Here is an 18,268-nt window from a genome sequence, read left to right on the forward strand (position 1 = left end):
GAGTATGGAGGCGTAGATATAACTTTGAACTGCAGAATATCTACAAGCATACGTTTGGTGGTAAAGATATTACCACTATAATAAAGCGAAACCGCCTGCAGTGGGCAGGACATGTAGCCCGGGCCCCTGAGTCAAACATGATAAAAAAGTATTGTTCTGAAGCTATTTTCTTGTGGCATTTTAAATTAATTTATATTTAAATGGGAATAAGCCACAATTAAAGGTTAAAATACGTTTATTGACGTTTCAATTTCCACTTCGGAAATCGTTCTCAAAATACAAACATTAGTGTTTGTATCTAATGTTTGTATTTTGAGAACGATTTCCGAAGTGGAAATTGAAACGTCAATAAACGTATTTTAACCTTTAATTGTGGCTTATTCCCATTTAAATATAAATTAATGATAAAAAAGATTCTAACAGCGCAACCCGTAGGAATGAGAAGACGGGGTAGACCAAAGATGAGGTGGATGGACGGGGTAACACAAGATGCCGAGAAGATCGGAGTCGGCAACTGGAAAATGCAAGCGAGGGACAGAATAGAATGGCGTAGAAAGCTTGAGAAGGTCGAGGCCCTCTAAGGGCTGTAGCACCAAGATGATGATGATGGTAAATATTTCACTGCGATCCTGGCAGAGGATAGATCTACTTCAGGAATAGCACACCTGCTCACGCAAGCTCATGGATTTCCTCAGACTTCCGTCCCCGGGGAAATTATATCCAAACCCAAAGCATTACCATCTTCACTCTTTCCTCCCACCATATCCAAACCAACTAGCGAACAGGCACTAGCCAAGCGTTGCAGTTTAATGGCCAAAAACCCCAAAACCTATTTTCTATAAAAGACGAAACTACTAAGCAGTCCTCAGTCTTCAGCACCCCTACCACTACCAACGAAGGTAGCGGTTGAAATAGGGTTGAAGCAGAGGGTGTTAAGAATCCCCGGGAAAAATTGGGCTATCATATAGAGCGATAAATGCTTATTACTTCATGCAATATGACAACTCTTATATAGACCAGAAGATGATGAAACTGTATGAATAGCTGAAAACAATAAAAAAGGGACATCATCGGAGACGCTCAAATTACTCTTAAGTCATTTTATCTACTTTATTGTAGATGTAAAATTCTCTCGATCTCTTCAATTGTAATTGTCGACTTGATTTCAATAAGAAAAAATCCAAAATTGCAATATTTCGCACAGACAATGGATGAGAAGACACTTCAAATGGTGGAGTTGGTTTCATTATACTTAGAAAACAAACACAACATGCAGTTAAAATTAAAAAATACAAACAGAAAAGATGTAAATAGACTAACTAAAAAAATATTAAACTACAAACCGAAAGGAAGGTAAAATGGAAAACGCCACAGGGAACAGTGTTAGGACCTGTTTTATTTAATCTATATATAAATGGTTTATTTTTATTGCAAAGTACAGGGCATATAATTGGGTTTGCCGATGACACGGCTATTGTTTATGAAGCTGATAACTGGTATGACTTAAAAATAAAAGCAGAAACTGATCTACAATTCATAAAAGACTGGTTTGATTATAAAATACTTACAATAAATTTTAAAAAGACTGTTTATTTACCAATTTCTAACTATACCCCGAATATTGATCTATTCGAACCTCTTCGAATAGCACATAATAAACACAATTTTTGCATCAAACCAGTAACTAATGTTAAATATTTAGGTGTTATAATAGACACACACTTAAAATGGGATTGTCACATTAAATACGTTATTAAAAATTTATAGTTTATCCTTTATAAATTTAAGCACCTAAAAAAACACATACCGGATATATACCTTCGCACACTATATTACGGATTAGTAGAAAGTCATCTCCGTTATGGTATACTGGCTTGGGGAAGCGCCCTAAAAACTCACATTCTCCCACTAGAAATCATGCAAAGAAGATTTCTGAGGATCATTATGGCTAAACCCTACACTTGTTCTACAGATAGACTATATAAGGAGAGCAAAATATTTGACTTAAAGGAGTTATACTTTCTTTGTATATCTGTAAAATATCACACCATGAAAGTTAAAAGCAACTTACCTTCACATGGATATCATACTAGAGGCAAGCACCTCTATATGGCTCCAAAAATGACGAAATCTTTCTGTCAACGATCTTTCTTATTTTTAGCCCCTAAAATATACAATCATATTCCCCTTGATATTAAAAATACGAAGAATGTCTTTCTCTTTAAAAATAAATTAAGATCATATCTCATGGAACAGAGAAGACATTTTTGTAATATCATTATAGTAGCATAAGTTATAAAGCCTTAAACTTTCTTAAAAAAAAAGAAAAGAGAGAAAAAGGGGGAAAAAGGGAAAAGAGGGAAAAAAGAAAAAAAAACCTTAATTTTAAATCTACTCCTTTTAAAGATGAATTAAAAATATATCATGCTGTTTTAATTGTTTTATTTAATGTGATTATCATATTTACTGAAGCATCTGTGTTTACACTTTTGTCCTTTCAAAAATCTTGTTAACTAATTGATTAATGCATAAGTGCTGTATTTATACCAAGGGTTTCTACTAAAATTTTAATTATGGTTATTTTATGATTCAAAAAGCAGTATATATTATTGTATTGTATACATTGTATTGTTTATTTTATTTAGCATATTTACCAAAACATAATTTGTGTATTTGCAGATCTCGTTAAAAACTTATTAGTATCTAAGTTTAATTTTATTATACATCTTTGATTGTTGTATCTAAATTTTCAATCTGCTTGTTTTTTATATGGTTAAATTTTATTTTATATATCTTTATAGTTTAGTATAGTATATTGTATTTTTATTTATTGTATGTTACATTTACCGAAACAGGTGTTCCCACACCTCTCGGAGGTGTGGGAACACCGGTGTGTCTCACATATTTTTAATTATTGAAACAAATTTTGTATGATTAATGAATAAATTATTAATAATTAATAATTATTAATAATAATAATAATATGCTGGAACAAGCAACAAATGCCTTAACCTTGGAAAGAAAAAAGAGAGGAGATAGAGAAGAGCGAAAAAAGTAATGTCAAAAGTATATAATATATTAGTTAGATTTCAAAAGCTTTCTTTTAGTCCACAGAAAAATTTTAAACCTCTGTCGAAATAACAATTATGACTATGTTTATAGTACTACTTATATTTTAACAAATAGGTCGTACAATAATCGCTTTTACAATTTAAACAGTACAAAACTGAACTTTTCTAAAATTTGTATAATGTTTCATTAAAAAGGTTTTACGGTAGGTTCTGAATTAGAAGTAAACATAACCAAATTATTTATAAATTGAATTATACAACAGATAACCACTGGAGTAGCGTGTTGTCACGACACCCAATTATTTTTTAATTGTCAGAGTTTCAATTAACTTTGTATTCGTTATCGGAGGATCATTTATTCGTAATATTTCTTTCTCAAAATTCTGTCAATGTACGATTTATGGATAAACTGACACTGTAGTATTTTATGTATTTTTGTATAATAAACGTTAAAAACCATAATAAAATGTTCATTGTGGTTCTTGCATGCCGATGTAGAAAGATCAATAAATCAGATTCCAGAAGCTGCTTCGACAAACACTATCCATACAACAAAAAATTCACTCAAATAACAATTCTGATGCTTTTACATACTTTTTGAATTGAACACGATTTGTTTTATTTAACTTTCTTTATTTCCTTCTTTTTTCTCTGTTCCTTGTTTATCTGTTTGATCTTGTTTTGAAATTTCAAGCTCCTGTTCATAAAGTTTCTCTTCAACCCCCAAAACATCTCTATAGTACTCCAAATCAATAAGTTTCAAACTATGCTTAAGTTCTCCAATTCCTTGTCTACGCTTACCATACTTGCACAAAGCTTCACCTCTTCGGCCACTACATACGGCTCTCTCATACAAATTGGCCTCGCAAATCGGCTGAAGCAGATCCAACGCGGTACTACAATCTTCTATGGCTCTCCAAAGATTACCCAAGCCCATGTGCGCCTCAGACCGGCAGATGTAGAAATCTACGAAATTTTTGCTCAGCTTTATACCGTAGCTGTAGGCACTTATGGCCCCCAAATAGTTCTTATTTTTCAAGAATTTGTCTCCTTTAGCTTTGATAAAATGGGGATTTCTCTCTTCGGGACGTATATCTTCACTCACAAAACCAACACTTCTTCTTGCTTCGGCTTGTTTAGTAAGGTATTCATGTTCTTCTTCTAATTTTGATTCTCTACAAGGAGTCGGAAATTCTCGAGATGTGAAGTCAATTGTTAAGGTTTGCGAAGATCTAGTTTTTGGAATTTCTTCGTTTACTTTATTGAAATTTGTGGGTAAAATTTTTTTTGGTTTTAAATTTTGATTGTTGGAAGATTTTAATTTTTGTGACACTTTTTTCTTAAATTCTTCTAAATCACCTAAAAATTAAGATTATTAAATATATACAAAAGTGATACAAAAATTAGCATAACATTGTAAATTAATAATAAATTAAAAAGTAATAATATTGTTCTGAAGCTATTTTCTTGTGGCATGTTAAAGTAATTACTATTTAAATGGGAATAAGAAACAATTAAAGGTTAAAGTAAGTTTATTGATCTTTCAATTTCGGAAATCGTTCTCAAAATACAAACATTAGTAAATTAAACTTTTTTTAAATTTAAATAGTAAAAAGGTATGAAATAGTAGTAAAAAATGATTAAGGAAATACATAGTTTAATAAATGATACTTTGAGGAAAAAAACGGTAAATGACTGATAGGAAGCCAACAGTAAAGTTGTGGTTCGAGTGGGAGAGGAAGTGCTAGGAAAAACATCTGGTAAAGGGCCTCCCTGAGACAAAAATGCTCAGTGGTGGAACGATGAAGTGCAATATAAGTTTTGAAAGAAGAAAGAGGCTAAAAAGAGTTATGAAATGTCCAAAAGAGCTAAAAATAAAATATACACAATGAGTATGAGTATTTAAAAAGAACACCAGAGGAGACACAAACGATGCGGGATCTCAAATAAAAATGAAATACTGGGGATAGCGAGAGATAAAGTTGTCGAGGCATTAAATAGGATTAAGAATAAGAATGGTAAGACAGCAGGACCTGATGGAATACCTGTGGAGGTTTGGAAGGCTTAGTAGAGGAAGGAGTTGATATTTTGTATTAAATGATTAGTAGGATATATAACAAAGAAAAGATGCCCAATGCATGGAGATGGAGTGTGATGGTATCATTAAAAAAAACGCAGACATTCAGGACTGTAGGAACTATAAGGGGATAAAGTTGATACCTTTTTTGCATTGAGACAGTTAATAGAAATATACAGCAAGAAAAAAAGAAAGCTACATTTGATATTTATAAAGGTTGAGAAGGCTTACGACACAGTTGACAAGAGATATGGAGCCGTATGGGAGAGAATTGGGTTCCTAAGAAAGATATGTATAAGGAATTGTACACCAAAGAAAGGAGGGTTGTTGAATTAACCGAAAGTTTTCAATGACGGTTGGTTTGCATCAAAACTCTTCACTGAATCCTTATCTGTTTAATCTTGGTATGTATGTACTGTCAGAGAAAATTAGGGAGGGGCTTGGTTAATGCTCTTTGCTGGTAAAATCGTGTTGGTAGAGGAGAGCAAAGAAATATTGGAGAAGAAGTTGGTGTGTTAAAAAAGGGCTATTAAAGAGGAAAGACTTAAGATTAGCAGGTCGAAAACGCAGTATATATGGTTTGAAGGAAGAGATTGGGGACATAAAATTTATTGGATAAAAAATTGATGGGACAAGTACGAAAAGTAAGTACCTTAAATAACAAGATTTTGCAACACTGACGCTACATTATTGTGACAACGATGCTAGGTTATAACAACATATTTATATATATATAAGTTATCGACCCATAAATTACGAACTAAGCTTTAATGAGGTAATGACCCAAGTCCAGTGAACTGAAGAACGCTGATTAAGACAACATACGTTCCGAATGTTATACTTTTAATATTATATTTCTTTCTGTATAAAAAATCATATTGTTAGTTAGTCTAGATTCTGCTTTTATCGTAGTAAAACCTATTGTTAGTATTTTGTGTTAAATAAATATTTTTTAAAAATATAGTTTTGGAAAACTCAAATATATTTGGCGCAGTCAGATTGGATGGTCAAACGGGCGTTAATGAATATAACTCTCGGTTCGTTTCTACGATTTTTTGACCATTTGAACCATATTCGCGAAGTGAATTCCAGTTGGGCGAATTGAGTAACCTGACGAGAAGATTCGTACTTCTATACCGGAGGGACTTTCAAGTGAATATTGTGAGTGTCTCTAGATCCAGTTCCAAAGCAAGGTATTCCATGGACAAGATCGCTACATTACTGTAAGTGAATTAATGTCATATAGAGAGCCTAATTTAACACTAGATACTGATTATTCAGAGAGTAGTAACTCAGATACAGATTCTGACTCAATTTTAACTAATTTACATTTTAATAGTAATAATAAAATAATTTCAGAAAAATTAAAATTAAATAATAAATTTAAAATGGCAGTTCCACAATTAAAGAAAGAATACTTAGATATGATTCCAGATTTTGATGGAAATCATACATTACTTCCTAGATTTTTAGAAATTTGCGAAAAACTTGTAAATAAATTTTATAATGCTGCGGATGTAAATGATTTTCAAAATGAATATTTGATGTCAAGTATAATAGCAAAAATAAAAGGCGAAGCCGCAATTAATATTTCTTCTTGTATTCTTAGAACTTGGCAGGATTTAAAAGATGCTTTGATAAATTCGTATTCAGATAAAAGAGATATTTATACTTTAAGCATAGAAATTTCAGATTTAAAACAAGGCAATGAATCCCCATTCGATTTTTATAACCGAATTCAACACCTATTAAATCATCAAATATCTGTTTTGTCTACAAAAACCGAACATATGGTTGAGATTAATATTCTCGGTAGCTTTTTCCGAAATTTAGCATTAAGAGTACTGTTACGTGGGTTAAAAGAACCTCTTGGAACCCTAATGCGTACAAAGAATCCTCCAGATTTAAATTCTGCATTAGGCATTCTGACAAACGATTTTCAAATATATCTCGAACAAAATAATTCTTCTCACAGTAAAAATCCCAAACATTATCAAAATAATAATTATTCATCCAGGCCAAAATCCAATTTCCGACAAAACCAACAAATTATACATCAACCCCAAATTCAATACACACAAAGAAATCAATTTTCAACACAGAAAAACCCTATACATCCTCCGAATTCTCAATATATGAGACAATCTTCTTTCCAAAATAATCCTAGTACAAGCAAAAATTCAAATTTTAATGGAAACAATGATGCTTTCAAGCCAAATCCGAATAGAAAATTCCCAAACCCTACTCCAATGAGTACAACAACTAATAATACGTACAGACCAACGCAAAACTTCCAAAATAGGACTCATTTCCGTAACCCCAATAATTTTGCAAGCCAAAATAAAAATATTATCGCGGAAGAACTTTATAATATAGATAATATAGATTGTCCTGAAAGTTCATCCCAAGACCATTTTTTAGAGGAGCTAGCCTCGGAAGAAAACCACAGCATGTAGAATTATTAAACCTAACTAACAAAGAATGCGAATTGCCGTACATAATTTTCCCTGAACATAATTTAAAAGTTTTAATAGATACCGGGAGCACTAAATCTTTTATTACACCAAAAATAGGTGACAAATATTTTAAAAATTCAATATACAAAAAACCATTTCAAATTTCTACTGCTCTTGGAACAACCAAGGAAAATTTCTGTACCGTAATTCCTTCTTCGTCTATATTTAGGCATAAAAAGCCGCTAAAATTAAATTATCATATATTTAAGTTTCACGATTATTTCGATTGCTTATTAGGATTAGATAATTTAAAATTATTACAAGCAAAGATTGATTTAGTAAATAATTTACTAAAAACACCTACTTGCTCAATTAAAATTTTCTATTATAGACCGGTCGCTGGCAGCACGAATTGTATAGTAGTGTCTCCACGTTCCGAACAAGTAATTAGGTTAAACATAAAAAATATAGAAAATGGTGACGTAATTGTACCTTATACAAAATTAGGAAAATTAGAAATTCCCCAATGTATTACAAGAGTTGTTAATAATGAAGCTCTATGCACTATTACGAACTCATCAGAGTCCCATTTTAAAGTTGATTTAAGTTCACCAATAGAAGTTGAAAAGTTCGATGAATACGAACAAATAAATCATCCCAATCTTAATTCTATATATACCGAAAAATTTAAATTTGATATTGCGAAAATCCGTACCGAACATATGAATACCGAAGAGCGGAATTCCATTTTAAAACTAATAAGAGAATATTCGGACATTTTTCATATTGAGGGCAACCAATTGTCTTTCACTAATAAAATAAAACATAATATAAAAACTTCTAACGAGATTCCAATATATTCAAAATCATACAGATATCCGGAAATATATCGTAAAGAAGTCCAAAATCAAATTCAAGGCATGTTAGACAAAAATATTATCAGACCGTCTAATTCTCCATGGTCCTCACCGATTTGGGTGGTTCCTAAAAAACTCGATGCCTCCAACAAACCTAAATTTCGCGTTGTAGTTGACTACCGACGTTTAAATGCTATCACTTTAGGAGATAGATATCCACTTCCAAATATTACTGATCTCTTGGACAAATTAGGGCGTTGTCAGTACTTTACCACGCTAGACTTAGCATCTGGGTTTCACCAGATAGAAATGGCAGAAGAAGACATCCCAAAAACCGCTTTCAACACCGAAAACGGGCATTATGAATTTTTAAGGATGCCATTTGGCCTTAGAAATGCCCCAGCTACATTCCAGAGGGTAATGGATAACATTTTGAGAGGCATACAAAACGAAAAATGCCTTGTCTACCTAGATGATATCATAATATTTAGTACAAGCCTCCAAGAACATCTCATAAATTTAAGAGAAGTGTTCCAGAGACTACGTGAATCCAACTTTAAGATACAGTTGGACAAATCTGAATTTTTAAAAAAAGAAGTGGCCTACTTAGGTCATATTGTCACTCCAGACGGAGTAAAGCCAAACCCAGAAAAAATAAAGGCTATAAAACACTTCCCAATACCTGCTACAACGAAACAATTAAAAGGATTCCTAGGACTATTGGGATATTATCGGAAATTTATTAAAGATTTTTCAAAAATTACAAAACCCTTAACAATGCGACTGAAGAAGAATAACGAAATAAATATTAAAGACGCAGATTATGTTGAATGCTTTAATATTTGTAAAGATCTTCTTACAAATGAACCTATTTTACAGTACCCTGACTTTACGAAACCATTTAATCTGACAACAGATGCGAGTAACTTTGCAATAGGTGCAGTTTTAAGTCAAGGAAAAATAGGTTCTGATCTACCAATTGCTTATGCGAGTAGAACATTGAATGATTCAGAAATAAACTACTCTACGATCGAAAAGGAACTCCTCGCTATAGTTTGGGCTGTTAAATATTTCCGCCCATACATTTTTGGTCGTCGTGTGACTCTCGTGACAGATCACAAGCCTCTTCAATGGCTATTTTCGTTAAAAGATCCTAGCTCAAAATTAGTTCGCTGGAGACTAAAACTCGAAGAATATGACTATGAGATTGTTTATAAAAAAGGTGCTCTAAACACAAATAGTGATTGTCTATCAAGAATACGATTAAATGCAAATGAAACTCAAGACATAGAACCCGAAACACCTCCAAATTTCTTCGACTATATAGAAAATTTTGATGAAACATTATTAGGAACCCCAAATAATGTAGATTCAGAGTCTTTGATTGTTGAACCCGATGAAATAATAAATGACCAAGATGCCAATGATGAAGATTCCCATAATAGCGACGGTGTTACAATCCATACAAACAAAGAAAATCCGATTACAGGTATACCTATATCAGAAAGCTCGGTAAACACTGGAATTAATCAAATTATCATTTCTCAAGTTAATTACGAACCAGCAGCACCATCTATTATAAAACTTTATGATAAAAAACAAAGAATTCTTGTACAATTTTCAAAAAATGACACTGAACGCGACATAGTTAAATTTGTAAAAGAATATATAGTACCTAAAGTTAAATATCATTTGTACTTCGAAGATCCTATATATGAAATATTTAGTAACGTCATACAAAAATATTTCAAATCTTCGCAATTATCTCTTATTAAATGCACCAAGAAACTAATTGATATCCCACCAAATGAAATTGAGGAAATAATAAAAAATTATCACGAAGGAAAACAAAACCACAGAGGATTAGATGAAACAGAAAGTAGAATAAAGTCCTTATATTATTGGCCGAATCAAAGAGCATCTATCCAAACCTTCATAAATGATTGTGAAATTTGCCAATTAACAAAGTACGACAGGAAACCTGTCAAACCCATGTTCAATATAACACCTACTGCAACTAAACCCTTCCAAATTGTACACCTAGATTCGATTACGTTGGAAAATACAAAATTTTTAACTATAATAGATTCTTTTTCTAAATATGGTCAACTATACAAAATAAATTCAGCTCAAGGCATTGAAGTAGCGAATGCATTAATCCGATATTTTACTCATCACTGCATACCAGAACAAATAATATCTGATAATGGAACCGAATTAAAAAATTCAGTTGTCAAAGAACTGTTAGAGTTACACAAGGTAAAAGTACATTTTATAAGCTCTCAACATCCAGAGTCTAATGGAATTGCCGAGAGATTTCATTCTACGATCATTGAACACGTTAGACTACTAAATAATCAAAAAGAATATAAAAGTGACCATATTGAACATAAAATAAATTATGCCTTACTAGCCTATAATAATAGCATCCATTCAGTAACAAAAATGAAACCATACGAGCTGATTACGGGACATATAGATAATAATTCTCCTTTTAATATCAATATCGAGCAACAAGTTTTAAATAATTATATTTCAAACCATAAAGAAAGGATGAAAATACTTTATTCTAATATCAATAAATCTTTACAAAACGTAAAAGAAAAAGTAATCTCAAAAGCTAACGAAAAACGAGAAGAATTGCCTGAAATAATCCCCACTAAAATATTTGTGCGTAACAGACAATTCCAAGGTAAAACAAAAAATAAATACAATGCTGAAGAAATAAACAAAATTAATAAAAAAAGGAAAACCGCGAAAATAGTTACTCGACATAAAAATACTGCCGAAAATATCCACTTTTCTAACGTCAAACGACCTAAAAGAAAACCTTACAAATTTTCAGGTTCCTCGCAATCGGATGCGCAGCAATCCAAATAAAAGATGTTACCCATAATCTAGGCATACTACCAATCAAATTGGGACCTGCAAAACTTCAAAAATCTAGCCACACATTTGTCCATTACTACAATTTAAATCCGCTTATAGAAGAATATGATAGCTTAAATATACAGTATGATCACCTGAAAAATAATCTTTCTAATTGTAAATTTTTCAATAACGAAACAAAAAATTATGTTAATCTAGCACAGTACGTCAAAAATAACATTGAGGAACAATTTGAAAATCTAAACATACATACAAAATTGCAAAGAAATAAAAGAGGTATAATCAATGGGTTCGGTTCAATTATTAAAGCTGTAACAGGAAATTTAGATGCCGAAGATGGCGAAAAAATTAACTCAATACTAGAACACTTAAAGACTAATGAAGCAAACTTGCAAAGCCAAATCAATAACCAGTATTCGCTAAGTCACGAAATTATCAATAATTTTAATGAAACAATTCAAAACATACAAGAAAATGAAATTAATTTAAAATCAAAAATTTTGGCAATAAAAAATATAGTAGACTTCCAAACAAATCTTGAAAACGTCAACTATTTAAAAGACATGTTTAACGAAATTATAATAACATACAACCTAATACTCAATACAATGGAAAATGTCCAAAATTCTATTACATTTTGTAAACTAAAAACATTACATCCTAGCATTATTAAGTCCAGTGAATTATATAATGAACTCCAAAAAATTTCATCACATTATAAAACACAACTACCCTTTGAAGTAAAATATGAAAACATTTTAGATTTCGAAGCTATTTTACAAATAACATGTAAAATAGAAAAGAACCAAATACAATATTTTCTTTCAATTCCTATTAATTATGAATCTAATTTCGACCTTTATAAATTATTACCAATCCCAACTAAAAGTAAGTCAGAATTTGTTATCATGTTACCAAACTCAAGATATTTATTAAAAAACGAAAAAATAACAATTCCTCTAAATGACATTTGTACTTATGGTAAGATCTTTCAATGTCCTGGTTATCTCCAAATCAACCACGAGCACTCATGTGAAGATGAAATTCTATTTCATGGCATCTCCACACACTGCCAATACTTAAAAGCGAAAATTCCATTAAACCATATCGAAATTATCCCAGAAATTAACCAATATTTAGCTGTCTTTCCTAAAGAAGAAAAAATACTCATTAAATGTGCAGAAGAGACGCAAATAAAAATCCTAAACGGAATTTATCTCATAGAGAACACACCATGTAAAATTATATTCCAGAATAAAGAGTTAACCTTTCAAGATGTCACATCAGGACAACCAATGATGATAAACGTACCACAATTAAATCTCGACATTCTTAAAATAGCACCAATGGAAATAACGTTAAATTCATTAAAACTTAAAGATATTCCAAATCATGAATTAAGACCCATATTACAAACTACGCCTGTGTATCACGTTCCAAGTATTTGGACAACACTATTGTACATTGGAATAATCATTACAATTATTGTTCTATTTAAAAAGAAAATAGCGAAAACAAAGAAAAACAATTCTACAAAGAAGGAAGAAGAAGGGCCAACAATCGAACTTCCACAACAGGCTTCGTTCTAGGAGAGGAGGAGTTATCGACCCATAAATTACGAACTAAGCTTTAATGAGGTAATGACCCAAGTCCAGTGAACTGAAGAACGCTGATTAAGACAACATACGTTCCGAATGTTATACTTTTAATATTATATTTCTTTCTGTATAAAAAATCATATTGTTAGTTAGTCTAGATTCTGCTTTTATCGTAGTAAAACCTATTGTTAGTATTTTGTGTTAAATAAATATTTTTTAAAAATATAGTTTTGGAAAACTCAAATATATTTTATATATATATATATATATATATATATATATATATATATATATATATATATATATATATATATATATACAAACAATGGTTCAACAATGATGAACACAGGAAATGCTTTCATAATCAGGAGCTGGTTAAAGATAGAAAAAAAGTAAATAAATAATAAAAAAAGTAAACAATTTACTCACCCAAGGCACGTTTTTCTTCTTCTCTTCGTATATTATCAATAGTGTCTCTATTTTCACTGTCTATTTCAATCTGTTTTTTAACGGCAAGCCTTTTTAACTCATGTTTCCTCTCGCATTTTTTCTCGTCAGCTGCCTGTATTTCTTTAAATGACTCCTCTAAGAACAGTTTCTTTAATTCCAACTTCTCGGTTTTGCTCACGTTAGGTTCCAGGTAATCCCAGTCAATATCTTCGGCCTTTTTTAGCTCAAAAACAACTTCTGTAGGAGTTAATATACATTTGCTGTCAGATGCAATGATTTTCGAGAACAATATCAGTTCAAAATAGTTTCTTTCGTAAGTGGCTTTCACAAATCTTGATGATATAAACACGTCAAGTTTTGATTGATGCACTCCTTTCATTGGAACTTGGACTATTATATCGGATTTGGTTTGTTTCCAGATATAGTCTTTGATAACTATGGGCATTTTAGTAATTATATTATTGTTTGGGTAGATTTTTTGAATGTTAAAGTAGATTATGTCGATATGTTAAATATAGGTTGAAGTGTTTTCTTGTCAAGTTGAATTCGATCAAACATTTCTATGGCAACAATAGTATTGAAGTTTATGTACTTAGTTTGGTTGCTATAGCAAAGATCAGTGACGGAGTGACATAGGAAGAATTAATGGTACAGTTGAGTCCATGGTTCTTTACACGTGCGTCATCATTTAAAGCATACGAAATACGTCGGAAATTTACTCCACGCAACAGCAAGTGATAGAAAGTGGCTACTGCTCCGATCACGGATTATATTATAAAATTTAACGTTATCAAATAAATAGAATATAAAAAGTTAATTTTAATTATTAGATTTAATATTTAGATTAATAAATAAATAATATAAATATAAAAAAAATACAGTGCTAGTCAAAAATCTATTCCACACTCGTATCTTTTGAACGGTTATTGTTATAATAGTCAAATTTGGAGGGAGGTAATAAACAGTCGCCCCCGGAGGCGATGAAATAGTGGCAGATGCCTTGAAGGTGGCTGGAAAAAGATTATGGCAGGTCCTTGCCAAACTATTCACTAGATGTTTGCAGGAAGCAATAACACCAACCCAGTGGTATAACGCAGAAATTACCATACTTCATAAAAAAGGGGATGCTACCGACCTCAGGAATTACAGGCCCATAAGTCTACTTTCACATATTTATAAACTATTTACAAAAATAATTACGAAACGACTAGAAAATAAATTGGAATTTTATCAGCCCATAGAACAGGCGGGTTTTAGAAAAGGCTATGGAACAAACGATCACCTACTGGTAATAAAAAAATCTTATAGAAAAATGCACTGAATATAATAAACCACTAGCTTTAATATTTGTCGACTATGAAAAGGCATTCGACACCGTAAATCAACAAAAAATGTTGGAAGCCTTGACAGAATGCCGAATTGACTATCGGTATATAAATATAATTAAACATACCAAAACGCAACAGCCAGTGTTAGAGTGGGTGATCGTCAAACCCAGAAATTCCCGATACAACGTGGAGTACGCCAGGGGGACACCATATCGCCGAAACTGTTCACTACGCTTTTGGAATATATATGTAAAAGGGCAAAACTGACCGACAAGGGCATAAATATAAACGGAGAAAAGCTTAGCCATCTAAGGTTTGCAGATGATATTGTACTAATAGCTGATAGGATAGATGAGGCCAAAGAACTTTTAAATCAGCTCTACCTTTCCTCGCTAGAAGGGGGATTGAAAATAAATATATCTAAAACCCAGATGATGACAAATCTTGTAGTCAGCGAAGATATATGCGTAGGAACAAGATCCATAGACCAGGTAATGGCCTATAAATACCTAGGTCATGAGATTTGCATAGGAAAAGATAACCAAACCGTTGAGCTTCTCCGTCGTATAAGACTGACTTGGGCAGCCTTCGGCAAGCTGAACCATATTTTCAAATCGTCTGATATACCAATATGCCTTAAAAGAAAAACGTTTAATCAGTGTGTTTTGCCAGTGTTAACTTACGGTGCCGAAACGTTGACCATGACAAGGAGAACAGTTCAAAAGATCCGTGTGTGTCAAAGGGCGATGGAGCGTGCTATGTTGGGCGTTTCACTACGAGACAAGATCCCAAATCGCCAGGTACGACAAAGAACAGGAGTGGCTGATGCAGTAGAGAGAGTAGCAACACTAAAATGGAACTGGGCAGGTCACGTGACTGGAATGACAGACAATAGATGGACAAAGCAGATACTGGAATGAAGACCAAGAGATGATGCCTACCGAAGTAGAGGTCTTCCACCAACGCGTTGGACTGACGATCTAAAACGTTGTTATAGGAATTGGATGCAAGAGGCACAAGATCGAAATAGATGGAAAATTATGAGGGAGATCTATATCCAGCAGTGGATAAGCGAAGATTGAATGATGATGAATAAACAGTCGTAGGCTTCTCAACTAGTCATAACAGGTGACGTAATAGTGACAGATGACGTTACAGCCACTGTGACTTTTTCTTCTTTGAGTACCGTGCCCAAGTTTTAGGCGTGGGTAGCTTCCATGAAGATTTGCCGATATCGTTCTCGATCTTGCGCGGCTTGTAATAATTCATCTGCTAATAAGCGAGTCCATTGACGAAGGTTTCGGAGCTATGAGTATTTCTTCCTACCAATTCCTCTTTTTCCGTCGATCTTTCCGTTGAGTATCAACTGCATTTTCCTGTATCTGCTTCCTCAGATATTCGAGTTTTCTCTTTTTTATCATCTTTATTAAGTCGCCTTCACCTTCACTGTACCAAATAATTTTAAATGGGACCTCATTTTGATGAATAAATTACATAAATACTAAAATTGTAGCTTCTCATTTAATTAATAAATATTTAACAACCAGTTCTTATAGTAAATGTTCAAAATGTGATCCATCTACTTCCTAACAGTAATGCATCCTATTTGTACACTCTTGCCGTACTCGTTCAAATGTGTCGGGGGAAATTGCCCTACATTCTTCAACAATTCGTTGTTTCAAAATGTCAATATTTTTGAATGCTGTAGCGGTAACTTACGATTTCAAGTATTTCCACAGAAAAAAATCTAATGGTGTGAGGTCCGGTGACCGAGCTGGCCATTCTATCGGATCTTATCGTCCAATCCATCTACGACGATAGTCCTCATCTACGTCTTACCGAACCATAATGGTGTGCTGGAGCACCATCGTGTTGCAACGTTATTTCCAAGTTGCCGAATTCATCTGGATTATCCTCCAGAATTTTAACGGTTTAATTGCATTTTGTAATATCTCCAGATACACTTCACCGGTTAAGTTAGTATTGGGAAAAACAGGCTCAGCTATGTGGTTTCCCAAACCTGCCCAAACATTTATTTTTTTTTTTGGAAATTGAGTATGTGTTTCACGAAAGACGTGAGGAATTGTGTCACTTCAATACCTCACATTGTGTGTGTTTCGAATTGCCATTTTATCGCACCTAGGTAAATCAGTAGTTTTCGTTTTTAAATGAGGTCTAGTTTTTTCCAGGAGATGATAAAACATAACTGTACGACCGGTACGATTACGCTGACACGCGTCCAGTCTTTTTTTGATAATTTTTATGAAAAGTTTATATATGTGTAAAAGCAAACTGATAGGACGATAGATTTTTAAATCTGTTATGTCTCCTTTCTTGTGTAATAAGGTAATGACTGCATTATTCGATTGAGAAGGAGTTTTTCGTTGGTAGATGCATTCAGTGAAAAGCTTGGCCAAAGCCTGGATAATTTTATTTTCACCTAGTTTGATCGCTTCGATCACGACTACGTCTTCACCAGGGAATTTGCTATTTTTCATTTCTAAAAGTGCCGTTTTGATTTCGTATGTAGTTACTTCCGGCAATAATTCCTGGTTTGTGATTTTGGGCAGGGGCTGATCTTGCCTTTCGTCGGTGCTCTCATACATTTCTCGATAAAAGAATTCGACAACCTCAAGGATTTTGGTTCTATCAATAGTAATGTTTCCATCTTTGTTTTTTATTTTGTACATATTTTTATTGTCTATGTTGTTCGTATTTCGCCTCAAATATTTTAAAATTTTTAACTTTTACCTATTTTGGCTCTTTGGTATTTTGGCTTAGTTTTTCTTTGTGGGTCAGAACGGTCGAGCAGCACTCCCATTCCGTTTCTTTTAGAGCCTTTATTATGCCATCATTTGCTTCATTTACATCTTCTATTTCGTCTTTTTGTTTGAAAATATATACTAGCTAATGTTATTTTTAAAGAGTCTGCAAGGTTTATAGTACTTACTTCATTATCATTACTCTATTATTTGATCTTTACTGCCCATTGTGGAAATCTTAGGTTGTTAAAACGATTTGTGCACTTCGAGAGTTGACAAAACATCAAATAAATTGTATAATCTTAAGAAAATTGGATCAAAGTTTTCGAGTTGTTTTTTTTTGTCATATTCTTTTCTAAAAAAAGTTTCTAGACAATCTGTATATAAATATACCGTAGATAATCCTTATTTAACTTTTTTCTTGGAATTCATATTTCAAATAAGACCTTCACTGCTCCCCCACGGTAGAATTTATTTGGATATTATGTTGTTTTCAAGTAATCACCCCGTTTTCTTTTGAAAAATGAACGTTTTTATTACTTTCTGGCTAGAAATATACGCTTAAACTTGAACCAGGCCAGTAACCTTTCCGTTACTGACAACACAATGGCAACGAATGAACGCATATCCAACCCTAAGGATAAATCCATCTTGTAGGTGCAATAAATCTCCGAGGGCTGGAAAATAACTCTTGCGGAAAATAGGAAAATTATATCCCTTATTGATTTTCTTCCAGATGGAGAGTTTATCCACATTTTACCTCGTCTGTAGCACTGATGA

The 18,268-nt window shown here is 32.6% G+C and overlaps 2 protein-coding genes across 2 annotated transcripts in view; one reads left to right on the forward strand and one right to left on the reverse strand.

Moving 5' to 3' along the window:
* tow (target of wingless repressor) overlaps nucleotides 1–18,268 on the forward strand; it is a 552,940-nt gene that overhangs the window by 281,957 nt on the left and 252,715 nt on the right. The gene's annotated exons all lie outside the window — the stretch shown is intronic.
* Nucleotides 2,820–13,948, reverse strand: Dnaaf4 (Dynein axonemal assembly factor 4). The gene is made up of 2 exons (XM_072524098.1): nucleotides 13,378–13,948; nucleotides 2,820–4,430 (listed from the first exon to the last, which is right to left on the reverse strand). Exons 1-2 carry the CDS (start codon nucleotides 13,841–13,843, stop codon nucleotides 3,694–3,696), a joined length of 1,203 nt encoding a protein of 400 aa, XP_072380199.1. The 5' UTR covers nucleotides 13,844–13,948; the 3' UTR covers nucleotides 2,820–3,693.

This window comes from Diabrotica undecimpunctata, chromosome 2 (assembly GCF_040954645.1).
Source record: "Diabrotica undecimpunctata isolate CICGRU chromosome 2, icDiaUnde3, whole genome shotgun sequence".
Lineage (NCBI taxonomy): Eukaryota > Metazoa > Arthropoda > Insecta > Coleoptera > Chrysomelidae > Diabrotica > Diabrotica undecimpunctata.